Raw genomic sequence first — 11534 nt, forward strand, 5'->3', positions numbered from 1 at the left:
AGTTGACTACTCCAATTTACGCCAAACCAGGGCAGTTGTACATGTTGCATTTCTAAACTTCCACTTTGTCCTGTGTGCTAGGGTCCTTTATCCAATCTTCCTAACATGGATGGAGGGTCACTGAAAGCTGCCATGGTAAGTATGAAGTTCAAAAAAATATATTTGCAATTGTTGATGAGCAATAGAATAGTGCAACATTCCACAACACATGTTTGTCACAGAGATGTCTTTCCATCATATTTGCAAGGCAACTATAATTTGTCTCAATTCAGAAACTTCAATCCGTTCTGACCTTGGAATGGATCCCTTTTTGTTGTGCAGATTAGCGATATTATTTCCTTGAAGATTGTTAACTAAAGGTTGATGCACTATGTGATATTCCATATGTTGATAAGATATTGATTGCATTTGTGAAAAGAATTTGACTTCAGAATGCATGGAAGAAAAGACTGTTCAGCTCATCAAGCCCATTCCTACATAAGAACAAAAGAAATAGGAGCAGGAGTAGGCCATCCAGCCCTTCGAGCCTGCCCCGCCATTCAATAAGATCATGGCTGATCTGTCGTGGCTCAGTTCCACATTCCCGCCCTCTCCCCATAACCCTTAATCCCCTTGCTTATCAAAAACCCATCAACCCGCATCTTAAAAATATTTAGAGAGGTAGCCTCCACCACTTCAACGGGCAGAGAATTCCAGAGATTCACCACCCTTTGAGTGAAGAAGTTCCTCCTCAACTCCGTTCTAAACCGCCCCCCCTTTATCTTGAGGCTGTGCCCCCTGGTCCTACTATCCTTTCTGAGCGGGAAGAGTCTCTCCACCTCTATCCTATCCATCCCATTCATCATCTTATACATCTCAATGAGATCTCCCCTCATTCTTCTAAACTCTAACGAGTACAAGCCTAGTTTATTCAGCCTCTCCTCATAGCTCAACCCCCTCAACTCTGCCATCAGCCTAGTAAACCTCCTCTTCACTCCCTCCAAGGCCAAAATATCCTTGCGTAAATGCGGCGCCCAAAACTGCACACAGTACTCCAGCTGCGGCCTCACCAATGCCCTATATAGCCGCAGCAAGACCTCCCTACTTTTATATTCAATCCCCCTCGCTATGAAGGCAAATAATGTACAATCTACAGCTTCATGACTCTTTTCTTTGTCCTTCTCTGTTTGCTTTTCTTTGCAGGGCAGCACAGTGGTTAGCATTGCTGCCTCACAGCACCAGGGACCCAGATTTGATTCCTGGCTTGGGTCTGTGTGGTGTTTGCACGTTCTCCCCATGTCTGCATGGGTTTCCCTTGGGTGCTCCGATTTCCTCCCACAGTTTGAAAGACTGCTGGTTAGGTGCATTGATCCAAACTGGCGCCGGAGTGTGGCAACTCAGGGAATTTCACAGTAACTTCGTTGCAGCGTTAATATAAGCCTTACTTGTGACTCTCGCATTCCAAAGGTAAATAAGTGAAAGTCCAGAATATTCAACCATAATTCAATCCTACTCTGTTGCATTTCACAGCTACCCTCCTCCTGCATCTCTTCTCGATCAACACAGGGCTGCAGCACAATTTTTGTGAAAATATTCCAAAAAAAAACATTTGGACAAAATAGATGAGTGAAACTAAGTTCAGTTAGCCCTAATGGGAAGAATTAACTGTAACTTTTAAACCTTACTGTGCAGATACTATTCTGTTTCCTTGTTGAAATTTCTGAACATAGTCTAGTACAGTTAATTTGGATTATGTTTCATGTCACCACGTAGGACAAGTAAAATAATACCTCAAGGAGATAAATATTATTAATCATTGTCTTGTCAGTTTTCAAGTTTAATAGTTTGAATACTTAGAAGTAAGTACAAAGTTTGTCAAAGTCACTTTTTAAGTAAGTCCTACATTTTTTAATTGATTAACGTTTCAATGGAATTTTCAGAATAGATTTCAACATAATAATTGAAGAATTTGCATTTACATAAATTTTTCACATCTCAGAACATCCCAAAACATTGTGCAGCCAATTAACTATCATGAAGGGTGAGCACTGTTCTAACGTAAAGACAGTAAGAAGTCTCACAACACCAGATTAAAGTCCAACAGGTTTATTTGGTAGCACAAGCCACTACTTTCGAAGCACTGCTCCTTCATCAGGTGAGTGGGATTTCAGTTCACAAACAGGGCAAATAAAGACACAAACTCAATTTACAAAATAATGATTGGAATGCGAGTCTTTACAGGTAATCAAGTCTTAAAGATACACACAATGTGAGTGAAGAGAGGGTTAAGCACAGGTTAAAGAGGTGTGAATTGTCTCCAGGCAGGGCAGTTAGTGAGATTTTGCAAGCCCAACATGAACCCAAGATCCCGGTTGAGACCGTCCTCATGTGTGCGGAACTTGGCTATTAGCCTCTGCTCAGTGACTGCTGCGTTGTATGTTGTCGTGTGTCGTCACACAACAACGCAGAGTTACTGAGCTTTCTCCACTCACAGTCTGCACCTTTTAAGAATTGATTAGCTGTAGAGAGTCGTATTCCATCCATTATTTTGTAAATTGAGTTTGTGTCTTTATATGCCCTGTTTGTGAACAGAACTGCTTCTTACCTGATGAAAGAGCAACGCTCTGAAAGCTAGTGACTTTGCTACCAAATAAACCTGTTGGACTTCAATCTGGTGTTGTGAGACTTCTTGCTGTGTTTACCCTAGTCCAACGACCGGCATCTCCACATCATGGCTAATGTAAAGAAACATGGAAGACAATCTGCAACAAGGTCTGACAAACAGTCGGGGGAATAATTGTCAGATAGTCTGCTTTATGGATGGTGTTGAGTTATAACATAATGATAATAATTGTTCTTTTAATATTAATAATAATTGAGAGATAATACTCCCCTGCTGTTCATTGGGTAATACAATGGAAGCTTTTATATTTATCTGAGAGGGCAGATGGGGCTTGAGATTAAGGTCTCATCTGAAAAAAGGCACCTCGGACACTGCAGCCCACTCTCAGAATTGCACTGAAATGTCAACCTAAATCATGTGTTTGGGGTCAACTTTTGAGTTCCAGTTATCTGACTGAGAGGCAAGACTTCTACCACTGAGCCAAGGCTGAGGTTCTCGTGGGTCCAAAGGTTCAGTGTAGGATTATCAGAGAAACAGTGTGACACATATTGAATAAAAACCGCATTACACATATTTTAGATAGGCAGATGTGTTAATTATGTGCTGGCTCAGTTTTAAATCCTTTCAGACAGATAGGGTTACGGGGATAAAATTGGAATTTTGGCACAACAACACCTGTCTTACAAAATCGTGCAGGAATGTGTTCAGGAGCAGTGGTAAAGGTACTATGATTTGACTTGCCAGTTGATCCTGTGAGATACTGATGAATCCCAGTGTATGGTATCTGAACAGAAACATGTCTCTAAATGTATTCAGAATTGGTCACCTTCCTTTTCACTTGACAAGTCACTTTGTAACTGAAGCAGATAACTCTTTGACTTCCACTGAACAGTTATTCTCTCCCTCAAAATTTAGGGGTTTTTTTTGTAATTTCCTGAGAGTGGTTCAGCTACAAAGCATTCCCCGCCCAAAAATAAATTACCGGAAAACTGAGCAAGAAAAAATGAAAAGGGAATGATCCTGTGAGCCAGGTCACTGTATCTCTGTTATGTCTAAAATGTGTTTCCTTCGTGCTGTATAGTGGCAACAAATTTTACTGTAACACAAGTCATTACCCATCTATCCCACTCTATTTACTGCACAACGAGCAATGTTAATCAACCACTCTCTGTGTAAAACACTGTTTTAATATTTTATGAAGTCCAATATTATCACTTAAGAACGTGTAAAGTATGTTTTTTATTCTCACAGCTATCAAAAATCTAACCTGATTTCACTGAGTGTACTTGTCTAGTCATTGTGGAGAGGAAATGGCTGCAGCAACTGTGTTGTGCCATATGAGGCCACTTCCTTCCTGACGTCTCTGCTGGAATTCCAGCATGTCAACACCAAAACACTGAGGGGAAATCTGAGTTAAATAAGGTCACTCATTCTTTTAATGTGTTTACTTAACGGGGTTATCTATTTACATGCATAGTCACTGAATGGGTTATGTTGCCCTTTTAATTAGTTCTCAAGTTTGGGAATACGCAGACATTTTTTTCATGTAGATTTGACTTATTTAGCGTTAGCCAAAGTGGGCTCCTTGCACTAGGTGACAGAGGAGTTGGACATTCTCATTACATTTTTGGGACCTTTGTTTGAAACCGGAATGAGCCAGGTGCTTTGCAGAGCTTCTTAAATAAGGATACCAAAGACAGTCCCTGCACGAACTATCCCAACTTCTGATTCCAGTTCAACTGTGGCATGTTCTATTTACTTGTCCTTCCATTATTGAAAAGCAATAAAGGCCAGAGTTTGGAGCCCATATTAGCACTGAAATCACCTTGCTTATTTTTCCTTAAATCATAATTGTTGTAATTTAAGTTGAGGATTGCTAAATGCTTCATTGGCCAATACTTCCCCTTAAGTACTTAATGTACATAGGGAGTTTAAAATTCAACAAAATACATGTTATAGATTTGCAAATAGCAGAAGCCCAGCTCAAGACTGGCCTTGGTTGTGTTTTTGGAAAGGACATCTACCTGTGCAACATTTGACTTGAATTTTGCAAGTGTGCGTTCATTAAAACAAGTTTAGTCTCACCTTACTTCCAGAACGTGCTGTAAAGCAAACACCAGTAAGGTAAACTCATGCAAAGGTTTGAATTCTATTAACATCATAAAATCACATCTATGTTGCTTGACTGCAGAACTAGATTGTACAAGAGAAAATAAATAGCATGTAAGCAACTGTGTAATTTGCTATACGAGAAGACAATAACAAGGAGTTTTAACGTTCTTAAATTTTATTTATTAGTGTCACAAGTAGGCTTGCATTAACACTGCAATGAAGTTATTGTGAAAATCCTGTAGTTGCCACACTCTGGCACCTGTTCAGGTGCACTGAGGGAGAATTTAGCATGGCCAATGCAGCTCACCAGCACAGCTTTTGGACTGTGGGAGGAAACCGGAGCACCCGGAGGAAACCCATTCAGACACCGGGAGAACATGCAAACTCCACATAAACAGTGACCCAAGTCAGGAATGGAATCCAGGTTTCTGACACTGTGAGGCATCAGTGCTAACCACTGTGCCATCGTGCAGCCCTACTTAAAAAAAAGATATTTCAAGTATTTAGTTTCTTGATAGAGCTAGTAAAGTTGGAAAAAGTCAAGATAAGAGTGAACCTTATTCAGTTCTTAATTAGAAAAAAAGAGACCCAAATTACCTACCAGCCCCTTTATCATTGTTAATTTGAAGAGCTAACAATGAGTGCATTATTGCAGTGAGCAAAAGATGATAGGATCATCATCAGATGGGTATGTCTGGGAGAGTTGTGCTAGAATATTTGAGCCTTCCAGAGATTTGGAAGACATAGCAATTTTTTGGACATATTTTCTAGAAAGCCTTGAGTGTCTCTGCAACTAGTTGCATGGAAGAGACTATTGAAATAATCATCTCTCTTTCTCTCTCTCTCTACTGGTTTAAGAGTCCCAAGTCCAATAATTTTGAATATTCTCAGTACCACAGCCACAATTCACAACTATACCAATCACAATCCGAGGCAATCACAGTAGCTGCTCTAGGAAATTATAATATTGACACTACATCTGGGATAGGAGCTGTAATTGAGTTGGAGCTCATTGATATTGGCATTGAATGGCTTAAACTGGAAGAATGTAATTTCCCACTTCTGACACCCCTCACATGTCAAATGGCATGTTGGCCTTCATTGTAAGGAGGTTAGAGTACAAGAATAAAGAGGCCTTGCTACAGATGTACCACAGGGTTTTAGTGAAATTGCATTTAGAATACTGTCTGTGTATATGGTTTCCACATTTAGGAAAGAATTTACTTGCATTGGAGGTGGTGAGGTGAAGGTTCACCAGATTAGTCTGTGCAATACGGGTGTCCTCTGATGAGAGGCTGAATAAATTGGGTTATACTCTTTGATTCGTAAAATGACAATAGCGCAGTACGAGACTATATTGTGCCTATGACAGCACAACCAAATTATCAATGCACAAAATTCTCTTTCATCGAGATTTATTTTCACATGTTATTTCTGATGTAATGAAATCAGTATTGATGTAAATAATTGACTTTCCAGCAATCTAGCCAAATTAAGAAAATTCAATCCTTTACCACAGTTATTGTGAAACTTTGGTAATTTTACATTGTTGGAGATTATCAGTGCAAACTTCTGAATATCTATGACTAATTGAATTGATTGACTGTGTTTTGTAGGTCCAGTTTGATCGTTATCTCTCCTCTCCAGATAGCCTTTTAATGCCACAACTGAATTTCATTTTGAGTGGAACACTAAAGTGAGTATACGTGAAAGATTCGCAGCAACACTTTGAAAATGTATTCGTACTCCTGCCACTATATTTCAGTCTTTTTGTGGGGAATGCAAATGTAAAACCCAAGTGAAAAACAGTCCACTTACACTGTTATAATATTGATAAGGGTACAAAAAAGAAACAGTACTGCAAATCTGAACTAAAAACAGAACATGCTGGAAATACACAAGAGGTCAACCAGAATCTGAAGGTGGAAAATAGACAAGTATTTTGAACAGGCATATTCCATATCATAAACAAAAATCTTGTGCATTTTATATCCTCGAGACGTGATAGCTATATTTCTGACCAATAGTATCTCAACCTCCCTTTCCATTGTTCCTCGTTCAAATGGGCAGACATGAACTGCAGCTGCACACATTCAATTATATAGTCCTTGACTCTTATCTTGGCTTACTTTAATCAAAACCTGTCATTTGCACATAGCTTTCTCTGTGTGACTGAGGTTCAGCTTGCAGCTTATGTGGTTTTTAAATCCTCTCGACTCTCCCTCATTTGACCAAACCTGTTATGAACCTCACCGCGTAAAGGTATTAATATTTAGTAAGGGGGAGGTTCACATAGTGGGGGCCTAGTTATGATATTTAAATACATTAAAATGTATTTATATAAGGACCCCAGCCTTTGTGAGTGTGAAGCTCATCACTTCGAGGGCAAAAGGCAGGGAAAATCATGAAACATGATCTCTCTAGAGAGAATCACATTTCCTGATTTTGCATCCTTGCCAGTGATCCCCCCAAAAAACTCAGCAAGAGGTATCCGTAGCTCACTAGGAGAGTTAAGGATACTATCAGATTAAAAGAAGTAGTTCACAATGTTGCAAAAAACAGTGGCAAGTCTGAGGATTGGGAGTGTTCTACAGTCCAGCAAAAGGCCTCCAAAAAGTTGATAAAAAGTGAAAAAATGGAACATGAGTAAACTAACCAGGAATAGAGAAAACAGAATATAGAAACTTTTATAAGTATATAAAAAGGAAGAGAGTAGCTAAAGTAAACATTGGTCTCTTAAATGCAAAACGAGAAATTATCATGGAGAATGAGGAAATAATGGAGTCATTGAAAAATATTTGGTGTCTATTTTAACAGTACAAGGCACAAATTCCACACCAAAAATAAACAATAACCTAGGGGCTAAAATGTGAGGAAATTGGGGAAGTTAATGTCAGCAGAGACACAGTATTGGAGAAACTTAAGGGATTAAAAGCTGACAGACCCACAGAACCTGATGGCCTACAATTTAGGGTTCTCAAAAAAAAATAGTGGATGTGCTAACATCTTCCAAAATTCCTGAGATTTTGGAACAATTCCCACTAGACTGAAACTTGGCAAATGTTGCACAGCTTTTCAAGAAAGAAGAGAGAAAAATGAGTTATGGGCCAGTTAGTCTAGCATCAGTTGTTGGAAAAATCCTGGAATCTATTTTTAAGGATGTCTTAGCAATATACTTAGAAAAGCCTAGTATGATTAATCAATAATTTTATTAGAGTTCTTGAGCGTGTAAGTAGTCATGTAGATAAAGGGGAACCAGTAGATATTGTATATCTGGATTTCCAGAAGGCATTTGATAAGGTGGCACACAAATGTTAATCAGTAAAATAGGGCTCTAGAGAGTTGGGGGTAATATGTTAGTATGGATAGACAGTTGGTTAGCAGATAAAAAATGGACAATGGGCATAAACAGGGCAATTTCAAGTTGGAAGGCAGGCAGTAATGGAGTGCCACAAGGACAAGCGCTGGAAGCTCAGTTGCTTGTAATCTAAGTATGCTGATGATACCAAGCTAGGTGGAAAGGTAAGTTTCAGGAAGGACACAAAGAGGATGTAAAAAGGTGTTGACTGGATAGGTGAATGAGAAACAAGAATGGGTGGCAGTGGTTAGCACTGCTGCCTCACAGCTCCCAGGACCCAGTTCAATTCCCGGCTTGGGTCACTGTCTGTGTAGAGTTTGCACATTCTCCCCATGCCTGCGCGGATTTCCTCCGGGTGCTCCAGTTTCCTTCCACAGTCCAAAGATATGCGGGTTAGGTTGATTGGCCATGCTGAATTGCCCCTTAGTGTCAGGGAATGTGTAGGTTAAAGGGATTAGTGAGGTAAATTTGTGGGGATAGGGTCTGGGATGGGATTGTTGTCAGTGCAGTCTCGATTGGCCAAATGGCCTCCTTCTACACTGTAGGGATTCTGTGATCTATTCTATGATCTAAGGTAGCAGGTGGAGTATAATGTAAGGAAGTGTGAAGTTATTCACTTTGATGCTAAGAATTAAAATGCTAAATATTTTTGCACAGGTGAGAAACTTGTAAGTGTTAATGTTCAAAGAGAAAAAGAAAACACAGTTAGCATGCAATTAGGAAGACAAATTACATGTAGGCCTTCATTGTAAGGAGGTTGGAGTACAAGAATAATGAAGTCTTGCTACAGAGTACCATCGGGTTCTGGTAAGACTGCATTTGGAATACTGTGTGCAGATTTGGTTTCTACATTTAAGAAAGGATTTACTTGTATTTGAGGTGGTGCAGTAAAGGTTCGCTAGATTGGCCCGTGAGATATGGAGGCTGTCCTATGATGAGAGGCTGAGTAAATTGGTTTTATATTCTTTGACGTTTAGAAGAATGAAAGGAGATCAGAATTCTGAAGGGGCTTGATAGGCTGGACACTTGTTTCCATGGATTGGAACAATTTAAAATTGATTCAGGATAAAGGGTTGATCATTTCATATAGATGTGTAAAAATATTATTTCACTCAAAGTGTTGTGAATCTTTGGAAATCTCCACAACGGGATTTATAGATGCTTCATCGTTGAATACATTTAAGGTTGACCTGCAGTTTTGGACTGTCAGAGAATTAAGGGATATGGGGAAAATGGACCCGAAAATGGAGTTGAATCCCAAGATCAGCCATGATCGCATTGAATTGCGTAGCAGGTTCGATATGGTGTACTCCTCATATTTCTTACGTTTTTATGGGACTTGGACTATTAAATTGCTGGCTCACTTAGTAAAACCAATCCTCCAAAAACAAACATATTAGAATGTATGTAGTTGCTGGCACAATTGTACATATGCCTATAATCTGTTCATACTCTAAGATTTCCATTTTTGACCATTTCTGCTCTAACTTGCAGGGAAAAAATTTTCAAGCGATCCACAGAGCTGGTGTGTGGCGCCTACAGCAACATCTACACAGCAGTTATGAATCCAACCAATGAGTACAAGGAACCAGCAACAATCCTGCAAAGATCTCCACAACAAGTGCAGACTTTGCTATCCTAATTCCAACAGGATTAATCCATGCCAATCACTGTTTTGTTTTCTCTCTATAATCTATCTAAATTTACCTTGGATTTTGATAGCATGTTTCCTTTCTGTATTTGCGATCAGTATCCAGCTACCATCAATGTCTTCATATCACAGGAGAGTATGGATTTAATCATGATCTGATTTTCAAAACAGTATCATGTATTTGGAGGGAAACCTTTTCTGATTTCTGTGCAACTGGTGCAGTTTATACTAAATCCTGCTTTGCACCATATTCCTGCCTAATGCAGATAGCTGTGGGACTGGAAACATTTATGCCTATAAAACCATGCAGTTGTTTGTAGATGGCATTTCGTTGTCTTGCTGCAACTTTGCTTCCATTCTAAAATAGCAAGTGTATAGTCCACACTTGCTGTTTTATTGGGTTTCAAGCAAAGTGAGATGTTAAAACTATACAGCTACAAACTTCAATCGAATGCAAGATACTTCATTGCCTAAAAAGGGAGGAGGAATTGCTTGCAAATTCATTGGAATCTATAACGAATCTGATGAAACAAAAGGAAATCAGAAGAAGAAATGGCTATATTTTCCACCAGAAGTCATCCTTTACATGCACATGATTTGGCCACTTTGTAGATGATATGCATCTCTCAAATCTCCTGTTTAAAAGTGATTTAGAAAGGACAGAAATATATCTTGAGTAAAAGACGGCACGATGTTTTTGTTCAAATGGTTATTTCCAGGATTTGAAATTGCAGAATTATTTTGTATATAATGCATTGCATTAGATGATGGGATAGTATATGGTAAGAATTTGCCTTAAATGTTAAATTAAAATTTTGGTTAAACAAATACATTCAGTATTTACCCTGTCAAGTTTGTTCACAACCTCAAACAATAGTTTAAAGATCATAACACTACTTCGCATGTTTATATTACCAATTTATTTCAGAATGAAATGGATGCAGTGGTTTGAATGTCAGGATTAGTGACTTCATTTCTACTTTTCCCTAAGAAAGAGGAAGGAAAGGTGGCAGGCTCTCTGTGGAGGAGGGTGGGAGTATGGTTGGGGGTGCTCTGTGGTAGTTGCAGCAGGGGTGGATGAGGAGGGTGGGATTGGGTGTTTGGCATAGATAAGAAATAGGAAAACCATTTAATCCAGCTGGTAAGTCTAGATAAAATACCCGTTATTTGTATACATGGCAATTAATTGTCTTAGCACAACTTTGCTTATTTAGCAGTGGCAATCAAAACCAATTCTTCAAACAAGTTTTCAGCCCTTCCAAAAGCAGTTAGCACTGTTGGAACATAAGTATCTTTTTCTATTTTCCCATTCTCACAGGCAATACTATTGTGGAAAAAATTATGATAGGAACATTTTCATTAAAAAAAATATTTTTGAAGGCATATCTAAATTTATGCTAATGTGTCTATTGACCTGGGAGTTCTTCGCCCCCCCACCCCCCCCAACAGGTATCATGGAATTTTTAAATCATGTGATGTTTATTTCCTTTTTGTTAATTTACTGCCATTTCATCATTATTACCTTGAAGGACGGGGCAGTAAAAGCTGCAAACTGCTCTGTAGTTGCATCAGTGTAGTCCCACGACTAGCTCATGGATTGTACATTTAGAATGGCTACAGCACAGAAGGAGGCCATTCAGTCTGTCTTTTCCAAGCTGGCAAGAGCACCCCAGCTAGAGGGATCAGGACAATTTATTTGGGAAGAGCTTAGGAACAAAAAAAGGGACACATAGTGCTCCATGTAGTCCACAGGCCACCAACTATTGGGAAAGATACAGAGAAACAAGTTTGTAAGCAAACTAAAGAGGTGT

At 39.1% G+C, this 11534-nt stretch overlaps 1 protein-coding gene across 1 annotated transcript in view; it reads left to right on the forward strand.

Annotated features, from left to right (window-relative positions):
- cog6 (component of oligomeric golgi complex 6) overlaps positions 1–10555 on the forward strand; it is a 124095-nt gene extending 113540 nt beyond the window's left edge. Inside the window, exons 17-19 of the mRNA XM_080197500.1 lie at positions 82–135; positions 6331–6410; positions 9567–10555. Coding sequence (XP_080053626.1) covers positions 82–135; positions 6331–6410; positions 9567–9714 — 282 coding nt within the window. The 3' untranslated portion in view covers positions 9715–10555. The remainder of the gene's footprint in view (positions 1–81; positions 136–6330; positions 6411–9566) is intronic.
- The last annotated feature ends 979 nt before the right edge of the window (positions 10556–11534 follow it).

The sequence above is a fragment of the Carcharhinus amblyrhynchos genome, chromosome 10 (genome assembly GCF_965287045.1).
Source record: "Carcharhinus amblyrhynchos chromosome 10, sCarAmb.v2.hapA, whole genome shotgun sequence".
Lineage (NCBI taxonomy): Eukaryota > Metazoa > Chordata > Chondrichthyes > Carcharhiniformes > Carcharhinidae > Carcharhinus > Carcharhinus amblyrhynchos.